The sequence below is a fragment of the Taudactylus pleione genome, unplaced genomic scaffold (assembly GCF_031769625.1).
Source record: "Taudactylus pleione unplaced genomic scaffold, aTauple2 ptg000114l, whole genome shotgun sequence".
Classification (NCBI taxonomy): domain Eukaryota; kingdom Metazoa; phylum Chordata; class Amphibia; order Anura; family Myobatrachidae; genus Taudactylus; species Taudactylus pleione.
In genome coordinates, this window is record NW_028284516.1 from 26,034,419 (window position 1) to 26,051,454 (window position 17,036).

A 17,036-nucleotide genomic window follows, 5' to 3' on the forward strand; every position below is an offset into this window, starting at 1 on the left:
AGACGGATGATTGATTTGCATTCCGTCAAATAAAGTTCTGCGATTGGAAGTGCCCGCATTAAATACAGACTTTACTGCGTGAGATTATGATACATACTTTCCTCATCGGATAAAACGAGAATGGTCTATGACATATTTTGATGCAGTTAAGTGGATCTCATCTACAGTGGAGACGACACAAACACATCGATTGGACCAAGCCAGGAGACTATAACGTATTAAACAAACGTTTCTCCTGTATTCTGCTGAGGAGAGAGCAGAAACAATATTCAATACGTCTATGGATTTATGTTATTTTTTTTGCAAATATGCTTTATTTATTTAGTGTAAATATTATCTAGCGGTGTCCTCAATGTGCAGATAAATTTTTTTTTTTCCATGTGATAGTTCTAATCTATTGTCAGGTAACATGATAATGTAAGAGGGACAGCAGGGAAGGTGTACATGCACTTAATAACAACAATAACAGCAAATAAAAGAAAACCATAAACAAGAAGAAAACCAGATTATATGTATATATATATATATATATATATATATATATATATTGATTTATACAGAGCTAAAAAGCGGCTGGTAATTTGGTGCCAGATAGCCGGTAAGTGAGGTCCCCAGTGACCACAGTAAGATGAGCAGATCTCTGGCCAATGGCTGGAGTAAGAAGAGAGGTGGGAGGGAGGGGACAGATGCTGGCTTGCATTGTAGACTGGCTTCTGGTCCACTCTGAATCCCATCTCCCCCTCTCCCCCTCCCTACTTGACTTCCCTTTTAACCCATCTGCCTTCAATTGGCTTCAAACAGTAGCAGCACCCAACAGCCAGGACCCGCATTGGCAAAACTTCACCACAGGGCCAATCCGGGGAGATGGACAAGAGAAGAGAGCCAGGAGACATCACACCTTGCTAGATCCAGCACCCTACTCTCTACATAAGGCTTATCCAGACTTTCTCAGGACTTACAAAAACAGTAAGTACCCCATATCAGCAAATCAGTATCACCCTGAGGGGTGTGAGCGTCATCTACCCTTACTGTGTAAGATTTGGCTTAGATGGAAATTGGAAAGTGGGACATAAGTTGCTCTCTGGCTAGTTGCAGGATGAATATATGAGAATGCAGCCGGGTGGCAATGCTTTCTAAATGTGGAGAGATGTGTTCATTATTTGTGACCTTTCCTCTGACCCCGTGTTCTTCCCTGTGTGTGTCACGACCCCGTTTTGTTTCAGTTATTGGCTCCCATTGATCATGACCATTATATCAGATTCATGAAGATTTAAGCTTCCACCTCTCCTGTGGTCGAGTGTTCATTGATCTTTACAAAAAGGTTATTTTAAGAGGAAACAGAGAGACTGGTTAACCCCTGGGTATTTACCAATATGTCTGTGCGGGTTTTATCGCTTTTAAAATGTCTTGGAGTCAATCAATTTGTTAGGGGAAAAAAACCATACAATAACCCTCCAGGCTTTGTAAAATCAGTATTGGATAAATAAGTACATGTCACTTATTCAGTGTACAGACACGCGTGTACTCAATATGTATAACGTTACTTGGGTTTATTTTGTTATACTAGAACACCATAATTACCCCCATGACGGGAATATTTTATTATATTTCTCCACACTTCCAATATGTATTAAACTTAATACTGCTCTTTTACAGTATCATTTTTTTCCATCCTGTTGTTATACTTTTCGTTGTTGTGTTTGTTTAATTTTTATCTGTCGCTTTGTTTTTCTAGTTTATATTTTTTATTGAGATGTTTGTCTTACTAGTATGTTTTCTGTATTGGTTTTATATGTTCTGTGCTTCCATCAAGTTTTGATCTACAAGCTCTATGCCCCCCCTGCTGCACTAAAAATCCCCATTACTCACTTTGTTTAACCCCCACTGACCTTGTTTATATTACATCAGAATTGAGCTGCTCCCAAGCCGGCATGCATGGCGATGAGTGCATTCTTTATCCTGGCACTTGTCACAGGTCACTTATCTGATCCAAAGAAAACACACAAAACCAGTATTTGTACCACATTAATCTAATGGGGGGGGGGGGGGGAGGCGACCCCTTGTCTTTATCGGCTGAGGTGTGAAAAAGGAGGATAAGACACTTCTATCTGTTGTATTTACTTTTTGCGATTAATTAGCAAATGAATCTGATATTTACATGTAGTTTTTTTTTTAAATAGATTATTTATTTATATTTATTCAGGAGAAAAAAAATCATATGTTCTCAATAGTACAAAAAAAATCACATGTTCTCAATAGTACAAAAAACTCACGTTCTCAATAGTACAAAAAAATTACATGTTATCAATAGTACAAAAAACTCACATGTTCTCAATAGTACAAAAAAATCACATGTTCTCAATTGTACAAAAAAATCACGTTCTCAATAGTACAAAAAAAATCACATGTTCTCAATAGTACAAAAAATCGCATGTTCTCAATAGTACAAAAAAAATCACATGTTCTCAATAGTACAAAAAAATCACATGTTTCCCACATTGGTCACTAAAAAACCGTACACTTGTCATGTTTGCGTAATTTACAATATTTAAGGAATTTTCTGAATGATGTTAACATGTCAATGTAATTAGACAACAACAATCACCAATGTTGAAGCCGATGTAGCTAAAAAACAGGCAAATACTGTAGTATAAAACAAACACATAATTCCCTATAATAATCTACAGAGGTAAATATCCATACTTTGCCGTTTAGAAATGTTTTTTTTTAAATAAAGAAATATTTGTTGCAAATAAGGTTTAATATTTCAATATTCAATAACTCATTATATAAAACGCATAGACATTAGACAAGTCAGTGCAGAAACATGTACGGTTCAGCAAGTTACCCCTTTCCCTGCCCAAACATTGATAAAGCTGTGCTAATCATATGGTGCCCTGACCCAGCTGGAAACCACAAAATCAGGTGAGCAGATACCATTCTTCCCAGTATACAAATGTACACACAACAGATAAATACAGAAAGTTATCCCTTTTCTCCCCACTCAGCTTCATACATCATGCTTGTGTTTTATACATGTGTTTTATATGATTGGACTACACTATATAGTGCAAAGTGACGTACGGCATTAAGCCTTTCGCTGCTTTGTCTGGTTCGGAAGAATTTTATGCAATAAGTAGAACCAGCACAGGGTCATATATTTACTACATTCTATAGATTAGATACAAATGTAAGAACGGATATACAGAAGAGGTCATTCATTGGTTATATACAGCGCTTTCCGCTTTCTAGCAACAGATTTCATGACAGTTATCGGTAAATGTCACTGTATGCTGCAAAATTCTAATTTATTTCAGTAAACATTTTTTAAGAGTCTTGTATCTTTTTCTAAATTTTGTTAAGTGTCTTTAATTTATTCTTTTATTTATATCCCCATGTTTTGTATTTAAAAAAAAAAATCTGAAAAGGTTGTCTAACGAATAGCTAAAAAGTGTACAATTAGGCAATATAACAGATGGATGGATGTTACAAGTGAGTAGTATGTTATATAGGTTTAATACCGTCGCTTAGGGTTACTTATTTACTTTTTTATTCCATATATATATATATATATATATATATATATATATATATATATAGTTTAGCCAGGGCAAATATTACACTATATTTTATTTTTCGCTTGATGCTATTATTCTTACATTAATATTTGTTAAGTCTGCTGGCACTTACATTTCCTGGCTGTCTGTGCCTAATATAATAATTACAGTTCGTTGTTATATTTCTGTGTACTGATATCTGCATACAATATAGACGATGGTGATGGTTATAGCTAATATGAAATATGTTCTGCATCTTTCAGACAAGGATATAACAGCCCTGGCTCCGGAGGTCACTTCTCAATGGCACTGTCTGTACCCAGCACCGTCTCCACTCCCTCAGAAAGAAACTTCACTATTGATGGTCTTGCTCTGAGCAGTCCTTCCATAGCCTCTTATTTCCCAACATTTATGCCCCCAAACCACTACCTGGGCATCTTGACCAGTCCCCATGACATGTTCAATCCTCTAAAATCGTTGGGGAGACTGGTCACCAAATCTTCTTCACATTTGGGACATTTAAACTACAGGAACCTTCCCTCCTACCTGAATCAGGAATGTCCCCCCACAGACCCCCTCTTCAACCCCCTCCACACCACCTATCCAATCTATGGCAAAGTTCAGTCTGCACTGTGCTCCAAGGAGGACCTCCGTGCTAATGGACAACCGCTTGGATCACTACTCACCTCTTGTACCCCAGACAGCCCCAAATCCAAGAGGAGCAAAGGGCTCTCTCTGAATCTAGCAAGCCAGGAGGTAGCAACTAGCAGGACCTACCACTTCACAGAAGATGACCTACACACTGTACTCTATGGATATACTTATGGGCCAGAGATGAAGCGTCCCCATCAGGCCGCCCCACAGGCCATCTCTGGGCTCAGGATCCCAGATAACACTACGGGTAAATACTATTCCATTTTTTTCCAATGGCCGAGCATGCAACATAACTGCTTCCAATGGCCGAGCATGCAATATAACTGCTTCCAATGGCCGAGCATGCAATATAACTGCTTCCAATGGCCGAGCATGAAACATAACTGCTTCCAATGGCCGAGCATGCAATATAACTGCTTCCAATGGCCGAGCATGCAACATAACTGCTTCCAATGGCCGAACATGCAACATAACTGCTTCCAATGGCCGAGCATGCAACATAACTGCTTCCAATGGCCGAGCATGCAATATAACTGCTTCCAATGGCCGAGCATGCAACATAACTGCTTGAACACAGATGGGCACATATTTAGCACACACATTACGGTCCATTTCCCCAGTGTTAGTTGTCCACATTAATCCCAAGTGAGTGTTTAGGTATTATCCTAAAAATGAGACAGGTCAAACTATTTTTCTTATCAACACAACTAAAAGAACAATATTTATATATATCTATACAGGTATGGATGCTCAGACGCTGGACAGAGACGCCCTGCAACTACCCGAAGGTATAGACCTGTTACGAGACTGTATGGATACAGTCATACATAATATATATACAACAGGCGACAGAATTTGTCTTTATAAATATTCCTGTTTATTTTTCAGGTTTAACGGTTTTGAAAACGAAGTATGCAGAATTACCCAAATCAGGGGTCTTCAGCACCAACATCATCACCAAAGGGGTGAAGTTCGGCCCATTCCAAGGAAAAGTGGTTAACACAAGCGAGATAAAGACCTATGATGACAACTCTTTAATGTGGGAGGCAAGTGATTACATTTCCTTCTAATTCCTCATAACTGGACATCGCAATAGGTAATATTATACCGTATACATTAGAAACCGGCAACTACTGTACATAATTGTCCTCGTCTGTGTCTGTGTCATCCACATCTATTTTATTGTTGTTATAATTATTATTTTAATAATTAGACTATTTATATTATTATTATTATAATATAAAAAGTTGTATTATTATTATTATGTAATAACAACATAAAACATTACTGAAACACCTACATCATAATAATTAATATACGATTTGTCAGCTGCTGTTGAACTGAAATCCCAGCTAGCACTACAAGTCACTTGCTGCAAACGTGTATTATATAGCCTGTATCCTATCTCCTGCTATTATTATTATTATTATTATTATTATTATTATTATCATTATTATTATTATGTTAGTATATTACTGTTACTATTATTATTATTTTGTATTATTATTACAATTATTATTATTATTATTATTATTATTATTATTATTATATTTATTTCCCTTTGTTCAGATGTATTACCCCCCCGCCCCCCCCCAGAGTTAGTGGTAATAATGGGTTACGTTTATCCCCCTAGATCTTTGAGGAGGGCAGGCTCAGCCACTTCATAGATGGGAAGGGGGCTGCTGGTAACTGGATGGCCCTGGTGAATTGTGCCCGGTTCCCGGAGGAGCAGAACCTGATCGCGGTGCAGTGTGAGGGGGAGATTTACTATGAGACCTGTAAGGAGATTCTCCCTAGGCAGGAGCTGCTGGTCTGGTACGGTGACTGCTATCTGCAATTCTTGGGCATCCCTGTCAGCCTGAAAGGCATGGAGGAGGGCAAACCCCCCTTCCAGCAATCTGAAGGTAAATCCGGTCATGCAGAATAAATCTCACATTGGAGGCCATTATGTTGTATTGTCCATTCCAGGCTGCCCATAACACTGACAGAAAAATAATACTACAATAATAATTAAGTTGCGGGACTTACGTTGTGTTACTCCTCATGGGCAAAAGGCGTGTTCTGGTGTTGATAGGTACATAAGTGTTTATTTAAACATCTGCATTAATCCCTACAAGAAAATATAATTGTCAGCTCAGTAAACCCAGGTAATTGGTATTGACATTAGCATATTATGATTAAGATTATCTGGAAACTAATTATCTTGCAATGATTTAAGTTATTAGTTATCGGAATATACTACTCAGGTTATCGTTCGATTTATAGATTTTCTTGTATGCACTCTTCTGTCCCCTCTTACTATTTTCAGTGTACATTATATATAGATAGTTAGATAGATAGATAGATAGATAGATAGATAGATAGATAGATAGATAGATAGATAGATAGATAGATGTGTGTGGAGAGAGAAGAAAAAAAAAAAACAAGGCAAAACATAGAAAGTAAATATAATTATAAACTGAAGATTCAATGTATGATGTCTGGGTAATACTGATTTATTTGTATAATACAAGCATGGAATATAGTGGGAGTTGTATGTGTTATAGTTATTATTGATATAAAGTTGGGAATAATTTGTATCTTTTTGCCTGTGAAGACTCCGCAGAGGGATACAAGTGTGAGAGGTGCGGGAAAGTGTTTGCATACAAATATTACCGGGACAAGCACCTCAAGTACACCCGCTGTGTGGACCAGGGGGACAGAAAATTCCCCTGTCATCTGTGTAAGAGGTCGTTTGAGAAGAGGGACAGATTGAGGATCCACATTTTACATGTGCATGAGAAGCACAGACCACACAAGGTGAGTTATTATAGTTATTATTATTATTATTATTATTATTATTTTCATTTATTTCTATAGCGTTATCAATTTATGCAGCACTGTACGGAGAATATATGTCATTCATATAAATCCCTGCCCTATTGGATCTTACAGTTTAATTACCTAATGCGCACACACATACTAGGGTTAATTATGCCAGAATCTAATTAGCCTACCAGTATATTTTTGGAGAATGGGAAGAAACTGGAGCACATGGAGGAAATCCATGCAAACATGGGAATAACATACAAACTCCACACAGATGGGCCATAATCTGGAATTGGGTTCATGACCTCAGTGCTGAGGAAGTAATGCTGATCACTACACCACCGTGTTGACTTTTGCAATGTATTTCTTATAGCCAGTCTATAGACATACATAGGGCTATTATGCATACATTAGTCTTATTGGTCACCCCTCTGTCATATACCTGTAGGCTGGTCTAGTGGATAATCCTTAACATGCTCTGTCAGTTTAATTACAATTTGGGTCTGTCCCCATCTCTTCACAAAAGCATATTGGTCTTATTTGGCTTTATGTTTCTTAATAATACCAGACTGAGTTTCTAAACTATACATAGGTAGAGTACAGCTCTCCAGCTATTGCAGAGCTACAAGTCCCAGCACCCAGAATAACATTAATTTATTAACATTTACTTATATAGCATCTACCTATTATGCAGGCTATATAAAAAATATTTACTTCTGCACATCAATAACTGCCCCATTAGAGTTTACAGTCAAAATCTCTACCACACTCATTTAATTGTGTTAGAAGCCAATTAACCTACCTGTATGTTTTTGGAGTTACCATCGCCATGTAGTGAGATAGCACTGCTTACCACAGCACCACTCTGCTGCTTTTGTTATCCATCTTTTACTAAACTGATGGGGTTTCAAACATCAATGGATGTTTTGGTCATCCTTTTTGAATATCTCCTAAAGGAGACACGTCCTAGCAGAATACTGAGATTTATGTTCTTAGGTCTGCTGTAATAAAATAGTTAAGCCTAGTCAGGGGTGGCTGCCATTATCTGAGCAGGGTTTGGCTTTAGGCCCCTTATTTAGATCTGAAAGGCTTGTAAACTGAAATAGATCCAGGTCTGGCTGAATGAGACACACTTCCATTTCACGGGCCAGCTTACATTATTTAACAGTTCAGTTGGCTGAGAGGAGTTTCTTGAGTGTTTTACACATATTTTGAACTAATGCATTGTGTGTAATATTAGAGATGTGTCCAGGATCAATACAAGTTTCTTCCTCACAGTCATACACTGAGCCAAGAGGACACCAGAACCAGGATAAACAGACCCTGAACACCTTTTATTGCTATTAATTGTGCATTATTATTAATGGCATTATTGGATCAGGACAAATTGCAGTACGCCGTTTTTACAAATTTTTTATTTTCAAAACCTTATATAGGTATGAATTGTCAAAATGTAAAATTTTAAAAGTCTGATCGTAGGTATTTTGAAATGTTACTTCCCTCTGCATTATTTGCGTTATTAGGATCCCCCTGGGTTCCCTACCTGGCCCATGATTCTTTTAGGTCCCTACAGAAAGCCCTACTGTTCTACTCAATTGGCTGATGACATCTGAGGTCTCTTGTCCAACAGTATCATACTGTCACTACTGACATCAGAAGCTTGCAACCATAAGATCACAAGGTGAAGCTGGCAAAGGGCAAAGGGCTCAGCTTGTTGTGTAGTCTTGAATTGGGCCCTCCAGTGCAGGACCTGGTGGAAACCTCATGTAACGCAAATGAGGTAGTACTGGAGGAGGGGCCACAATAATCCAGGCAAGAGGGAACAAGGAATTGCCAGGTAACTTCCACAATATATGCTATAAAGCTAGTATCATCCTTTAAGGAAATTTAGAAAATGAAAGTGGCAACATCTAGGGAAGTGGTGTCCAACCTGGTTGGGCAAGAGGCAAAGCGGTCTAGATTCTTTCTTCTTTTTTTTTTTTTTTTTGGGGGGGGGGGGGGACTGAATTATATGATACACTTTCTTTTAGGAATTGCCCCTACTAGGGTCCCAGGGCAATGGCATACTGATTACTAGTTTTCCAGAATAATGGCATTCTGACATCTGGGGTCCCCCAAACAGTTACAAATTAATACTTTGGGTCCCACAGTCATGGCACCTGACACTTGAGGTCTAAGCTAAATAAAAGTTGAAGAAATGGTTATAAAAGAATAGGAGTGTTAGAACCTCACTCAGCCAAAACCACTAATAAAGTGTATGTTATAACTTTATATTGTATGTGTTTACTAGTTTCCTTACTCAGTGGTAAATACTAATTGAAAATAATATTGTTATGCTTGACTGTCAGTAAATGTATTTAGGGGTCTATTTACTAACCAGTGTTAGGAGACAGAGTGAAAAGTGATAAGGTGTCAGCCAACCAGCTCCTAACTGCCATCTCACAGGCTGTGTTTGAAAAACGACAGTTGGGAGCTGATTGGCTGTCACCTTATCACTTTTCACTCTGTCTCCTAATGGGGGGCATCCACTAGACGATTTTATCCCTGTCCAACCTCTTAACGATTTTCCCTTGAAGTTTCCCTTGAAATATGATCTTCCACTCTGAACAATTTGCAAAGGATTTGCAAAAGATTTGCAAAGGATTTGCAAAAGATTTGCAAACGATTTGCAAAAGATCTGCAAACGATTTGCAAAAGATCTAACAATAAACTATGTTGTTTTAATCTGTAATTGAGAGCTTTCAGCTATAGTGGGCAGACAGTGGTTCATCGTTTGATCGTTCAGCATGAACGATGTGTAAACGATGTGTAAACGATGTGTAAACGATTTGTAAGCAATCAAGTGAAATTGACCTGCATGTTCAGTCGATGGAGGAGACGATCAAACGACCAGCGGGAGCGCGCATCGTACATCGTTAGAAACAATTACTGCACGATTTGCAAACGATGTTCAAACGATGTTTGAACGATTATCGAACGATTTTGTCATTATCGTTCAATCGTTCAACTTTATCGTCTAGTGGATACCCCCCTTTAAGTAAATAGACCCTTTAGTGTTTGGCAACCAAGTCAAAACTGTTACTAAGTTGTGTGTATTTATTTTATTACAGTGTACAGTTTGTGGGAAGAGTTTCTCTCAGTCATCCAGTCTAAACAAACACATGAGAGTTCACTCTGGGGAGAGACCTTACAAGTGTGTGTACTGCAACAAGGTAAGTTACCTTGTTACACATCTTTATTATCTTGTTTTTTTTCCTGCCAATTTAAAATCTCAGTTATTTTCACTGGGACGTAGTTTATAAACCAGAGAACTAAATGCCGCTGGTTTATATCCCGACAGCAGAAGCCCGACAAGGGACTTAAGATAGGCGTTGAAATACTGACGCCATCTTAATCCTGATGCCGAAGGTCGCCGGTCCAATCGAGGTAAGTCCGTCCGTCCTTAGCACTCAGCCGTGGGGGGGGGGGGGGGGAGTTTAGGTTTAGGCACCCCTGGATGGACTTAGGGTTAGGCACTACCCAGGAAGGGTTAGGGTTAGGCTAGGGGAAGGGGGGTTAAGATTAGGTGCCACTGGGGGAGGTTAGGGTTTAGGCACCCCCCCGGGAGGGTTAGGTTTAGGGTGCGGGGAGGGATTTAGGGTTAGGCACCACCCCGGGAGTTTTAGGGTTAGGCACCCCTAAGGGAGGGTTGGGGGGGAATGGTAGGGTTAGGGTACTTACATGCTCCATTGGGATTCTCCTCTGCCTGGCTTCCAGCGTCGGCATTTCATCCCGGCGGCTATTGAGCTGCCAGGATTTTATACCCAACCTGTTTTCACCTGATATAAGTGTAAATCAGGACACCCAGCAAGGGCACCGGTTGTGCTGGGGGAACCATCTGGCTCAGCCACCCATAGATTTCAAGGTTGGGGGCCTGCGGCTGCCTGATGCTGGGGAAGGCACTCCGCCAATTAACCTAGTCTTGTCTTTTGGTCTGAGCTCCTGTCTCTGGGCTCCGTCACAGAGCCTCCATGATGTTGTGGCCCAGAAGTGCAGCATGCGCAATGTCATGCCGTCGCAACGCAGCTGAGTAGAGGCTTTAGTTAGCCAAGTCCTTCACTTTGCCAGGGATGCCATGACCCCTATATATGGTATCATGTGAATGAGCAAATTATGGATTTATTCTAATTTTACTTAGACCCTACTATTTGTACCTAATAAAACAGGCTATGATACTTCGAAATAGTACATTCTCTTGCCTAGCAATATGTAGCAATTTGTATAATTTGACTCTTGCATATTGAAAATGAAATGCATATAACCATACTGTTGAAACCTTTGGAGAGAGATAAAGTGGATGGAGATAAAGTACTGACCAATCAGTTCCTAACTGTCATTTTTCAAACGCAGCCTGTAAAGTGACAGTTAGGAGCTGATAGGTTGGTACTTTATCTCTCTTCACTTTATCTTTCTCCAAGGTTTAGTACATAGATCCCCCTCATTTTCAATTATTAACAGTTTCTAAAACGTATGTTTTCATACCGTATGTTGAAACCATTATATACAATGTTAACTCCAGATTTAACAATACTTTCTACACTGCAGATTTTCATCAATATTAAATTTGGCTAATTTTAAAGTCAATCCTTACATCCCAATTTACAGTTTATAAAATCTAATAAACCTAACAATCTAACACAATATTTGTAGTTTATTGATGTCCAATATTCATATATTTTTAATTTTTATTCTGCTTCCCAGCACGAGTACGGTGATTTTGTAAAATAAACAAATTCAAAATATGAAAAGCAAACTAATACTTCCAGTGATTCAGTTAGCAAACAATGGAAATATATGCAGTGCCCTTTAATTTTAATATATATATTTTTTCTTCTTTGAAAAATATTTTATTGAAAGGTTTAAAAGACAGAGAAAATAACTTTGTTAAAAACAAACAAAAAAAACAAACAAATGAAGCCAGTACACAGAACCTTTATAGAAAACGCATGGCAGTAGGTGGGTAAACCTTGATTAACTGGAATGAGGGTATTGGATAGTACCAGAGTGTGGTGTAGACATGGCCATAACTGCTATTACTAGTGAGCAATGGCAACTGTGTCAAAAATGGTGGGATGCCATCAGTTAAAGATGCCAGATTAAACCAGGGTGTTAACTGGTTCAATGTTCTAAGAGTTGACTTGATCTGGGGAGACAGAGGGGTTACTTCAGACCCGCTCGTGAGCACTGCGCGCTCGCAACCGGATCGATGTTTCCCCACTGGGCATGTGCACGTCGGAGCTGGCTCGCCTTGTTTGGGAGGCGGGCAGGGGGCGTGGCCGGCCAAACGGAGGTGTTCCCGATGGAACGCTTGCCGTTTGGGGGCGGCCCCACTGACATCAGCAATGGTGTCAGTGGGGAGCTTCCTGCTCGATCAGAGCAGGAAGCTCTCTGGGGCTTGCGGTTGACGAGACCCAACCTTAGGGTCTCGTCGCAAGCCCAAATGGTCGCGATGGTCTTGACCATCGCAACCATCACCCTGGTTGAGCGCAAGAGCTGTGGGTGGTAACCCACAGCCTACCGATCGACCAGGAGGCGGCACTTAAAAAAGTAACCGGCCGCCCTCATTCAGAGCGATCGCTTGCAGCAAGCGATCGACTCTGAATGAGGTCCAGAGTATGAATATATGGTAGCCAATTTGAGAAGAATTTAGCAGCCCTATCTTTTTTATCTATGGACATTTCTGCCCAGTCCACATGAAAATGTTGGGACAGTCGGGGCCATAGAGGGACACTTAAGGAACATCTGGAGAACCGATTGGTATGATTTTCTTTGCAGTTGCCAATGGTCTAGCCGAGAGTCTGTTCCAATGGGTTAAACTGTAAGGTGAAGAGGAGAGGTAAAGGTCCCAAAGTGCCCATGGTGTGGTCATGTCAAAAGATATATATCTAAGTCACATCTAATATAATCATGAACGGCCAACCAGAACCTTTGCACCCTCCAGCCTCTGGTTAAGCACATTTGAACCAGTGAGAATCAGAAGATGCGCCTATGAGAAACCTTAGTCTAGGAGTAAGACAATAGTGGTGTAGTAGGTTTGTAATGTATCTCAGCATATGATGCTGACACTAACTGGGAGCTCAAATTAACAATGGACTATAACACTGCTCCATTTGGCCATCTCACCATTCAGTCTTTCTAAAGATAACTATGGGAGTGAGTGTATATAAATAAATGAGGTGGTGAATACCTTGGAGGGGCAAATACACAGTACACTATAAAGCACACAACCCCTAACAGGCTCAAGCTGGATACACATCTATAGAATCAACGGGCCGTTAATCCAATATCGAGAGATTGGCCATTGGATTGTATAGGTGTGTACCGTCCCGATGCAGGAGCGTTAGCCGATAAACGGCTTTTAATGCCCTGCAATGGTCGGGATCGGGAGGTCGCATCTTATGTACAGTTTAATATTCGTCGGTTCGACCTCCCAATCCCATAGAAGCCCGTAAACACTGTGTTATGTCTGCACAGTGTGTACGCGGCTGACAGGGGGTCACACTGGGGACAGACTGCACGGCTGATCAGGACAGTTTTACCCGATCAGCCTGCAATCGTAAAAGTGTGTACCCAGCTTAAGTCACAGCAGAGATCAGCTCTGCAATGTAGCCAGAGACCTGAAGGTACAGTATGTGAAGAGAAGGATATGTAAGGTGGAATAGCGAGTTTCCAATTGTGAGTGTCTATATGGAAGTAACGTGGCAGGGTCCACAAATTGGCAAACTAGCCGATAACCCCATGAGGTAACAAGTGCAAACCACACTAGAGGGATGCCCATCCTGAAAGCCCGGGTTTCCAAACTAAAGGTAAAAAGACAGATTTTAAAAATGTTAGGCACTGATGGGAAGGTAAAATGCGTCACAAACTGAGCAAATTAATAGATTATCACGGGGGGGATTGAGGGTGACCGCAGGTACGGGTATGGAGAAGGTTTATAAGATAAATATCGGGGCTGAAGGCCTGATACATTAAGTAATCGTATAGACACCCTTCTCTCCAGTCCAATCCAGTGTATAGCAGTAGTTACCCACCAAGGCATGATCCCCTAAGCAAGGGACTGCAGTACAAGTTTTTCTATTAAACATCCTAAACTACATGATTGTGTGTTTTATTTCCTTTATACTTTTTCCACTGTATACAGATGCTTTGTTATTCAAGAAAAAATCTATTGAAAAACCTAAATTTCCACAATCTATTTAACTCGTCTATGGACCTGTCTTACCTGTTTTAATGTAACAGTTTCTTTCTATTAGTAACTGGAGAGTAAAACCATACAATAGAATTTAGCAAGCAGTGTTGTACCCATGGTCACTTCTATTCTCTCTTGAAAAAATAACTCCTTAAATTCATATACTTGTAAAACACTAACGGACTCTACAAACAAATACCATTGATATGTATGTGCTCTGAGCTGTACCTGGAGCTTGTCCTGCCCTAGGCTATAGTGAATGAATGCTCCTGAAATTAAATATTGTGCACAAACAAATGCTGGTACCTTCCCACAGTTGATTGAATTAATTGCTTGACAGGTCAAACACCAATATTAATTATTATTATTATTATTATTATTATTAATAATTATTATTATGCATCTCTATGCTTCAATGGTAAATGCTGAACACATTTATTAAACTTAAAATATAACAGTTTTAAGAACGTTTTGGAATAAAAAAAACATTCAGTTGTGTTGTATGTGTTTATAAGTTATTTAATTCAGTTTGCCTTTCTGGCAACCAAACACAATAGGTGTGAAACGCAGCAACATGGTGGCACAAACATTAGAGTAGCATGGTTGCACAGTGGTTAATACAAGTAGCATTGAGCACTGGGGTCATGGATACAACCCTTACCAGAGTACTATGTTCACATCGGCTTCCTCATATATTTTAAAAATATGCTGGAGGGTTAAACATGAGTAAATTTATTAAAGAAAATTAGATTGTTACTTCCTATGGGGCACGGACTGACGTACATCATATAATATGTCGGCGCTACAGAAAAGAAACTATAATAATGATTACTGTTGGTATTTTGACATTTTTAAGTTTTCGCATTAATCTCCATTAAATAATTGGGATCCACATATAGCATTTCATTTTGGTTGCACAAATCTGTAGCTATAGAATCTTATTTACAGTATGCCTGTGATGCTCCCTAATCAGAGGAGGGGGTCAGAGTGCAGCCTCCATATGTGCCCTTTCCTCTCTGGGATCGCAGCAGACACTGGCTTTGTGCCAGAGCCTACTGAGCATGTGCAGGTCCCCGGCAGTGGCATCATGAGGGGGGTGCGGGGGTTCGGGCTGCACCCTGGTAACACCAAAATGCCGGCTCCTATGCAGTGACAGGAGCCCAGTACTGCAGTGTGACATTCCCCTATAGCACCTGGCTCCTGTCATAGAAGAGAAGCCGGCAGTGCAGACTGTCCAGTCTTCGGGGGCAGCCCTGCATCTCTGGTGATGCTGGGCTGCCCCCAGAGTGATGTTATCGGGATCCCCATGAGATCACGCCTCTTTATTCAGGCCACACCTCCTTTTCACCTGTGGCGCGTGGGAGTATACAGAGTGCACATCGGGCATCACTGGACCCGGTGAGGCCTCTGGTATCCAGGAACATGGCATATTATTCCTGGGGAAATATCTCCTGCACATGCACAAATCACCGGGAAAATGGCCACCGCACCATTTTCCTGATGATTAAAATCTGAAGAACTAGACGACACAGGACTCCGGAGAAGTATATTTCATGATAATATAGGTGCAGGGCATGCAGTTTGGACATATTATAGATACGCCAATGTCCCTAACCCACTCTCAGCCCAGTCACAATATATATGTGTTTGCAAAGCTGCCATCATCATGGAGCACAGGGATGTTTGTGTACGCTTCTCATTTTTCATGGCCCCCACTGTATATATTTCACTACATTATGCTGGAGAAACATGTAATGTTTTTTTCCCCCACAGGCATTCACAGCATCCAGTATCCTCCGCACCCACATTCGACAGCATTCGGGCGAGAAGCCCTTCAAGTGCAAACACTGCGGAAAGGCCTTTGCCTCCCATGCAGCACATGACAGCCACGTGCGTCGCACTCACATGAAGGAAAAAGGCTTCCCCTGCACGATGTGTGGACAGATCTTCCTGGAACTGGAGGAGCTCCGATATCACATGCAGATTCACTCTGCTCTCTAGCCGGACCCCTAGCTGCCTACCTGCCCATGTTATTTTGACTGTGCCAATTGTATTTATTTTATTTAGTGTCTGTATTATTATTTATGTAATTATACTGTATTATAGCAGATATTATATGTAATTTAAAACCGACATCATAATACATTTTACGTGACTAAATCTGGTGATAGAACCAGGTGCTTTTTTATGTATTTTATTTATTTATTTATTTATATATTTTTTTTTAAACAATATTTTTATTGGAGCAGCCAGTAAAAGAGAAAGAAAATGAGACAGTAATAAGCTAGAAAAGGTGAAAACATAAAAAAAAAACGTTGATATAAAGGAAGCACAAACCATGCATAAACTACAACAAGACAATGCATCCAATTTTTTTTTGTAAATGAAAAGGCAAAGAAGGGATGAAGAATGGATGAGGTATTATGTATTTATTTATTATAATTTATTTCTGCCTTGTTGTGGAGGACAATATCTGTACATAACTATGCATTTCGTACCTATAACCTTGTAACCAAGTGGGGAAGACTAAAAACTGGGCAACTGTTCTGTAATCCACAAGTTTTTCCTCCAACCCAAGTGCACTGTTTTTCCGTTCTCAAATTTCTATTAGTACCTTAGATCATTTAGTATACTATAGAGCAATGATTTTATATTAATAGGCTCAATGTCCTCTGCAGCGATCTATAAACAATCACTAACATTACACAAAAGATCACATCTGCACTATAACTATATCAACCATTCAGCATGCAAGTAACTAGTTTGTCATAGACAATGATTGTGTTAAT

The 17,036-nt window shown here is 39.9% G+C and overlaps 1 protein-coding gene across 1 annotated transcript; it reads left to right on the forward strand.

Annotated features, from left to right (window-relative positions):
* The first annotated feature begins 2,827 nt into the window (after positions 1-2,827).
* On the forward strand, positions 2,828-16,248 carry PRDM14 (PR/SET domain 14). Its single transcript, XM_088471492.1, has 8 exons — positions 2,828-2,925; positions 3,821-4,458; positions 4,952-4,999; positions 5,100-5,257; positions 5,845-6,115; positions 6,808-7,010; positions 10,130-10,231; positions 16,021-16,248. The coding sequence occupies exons 1-8, from the start codon at positions 2,828-2,830 to the stop codon at positions 16,246-16,248; spliced, it is 1,746 nt and encodes a 581-aa protein (XP_088327618.1).
* The last annotated feature ends 788 nt before the right edge of the window (positions 16,249-17,036 follow it).

Excerpts from the sequence above, each read along its gene's own strand:
- PRDM14 (XM_088471492.1), top strand. The coding sequence starts at position 2,828 with ATGTACGGTTCAGCAAGTTACCCCTTTCCCTGCCCAAACATTGATAAA. Across the intron at positions 5,258-5,844 it reads ACAACTCTTTAATGTGGGAG|ATCTTTGAGGAGGGCAGGCT; the intron begins GCAAGTGATTAC and ends TTATCCCCCTAG. Across the intron at positions 6,116-6,807 it reads CCCCTTCCAGCAATCTGAAG|ACTCCGCAGAGGGATACAAG; the intron begins GTAAATCCGGTC and ends TTGCCTGTGAAG.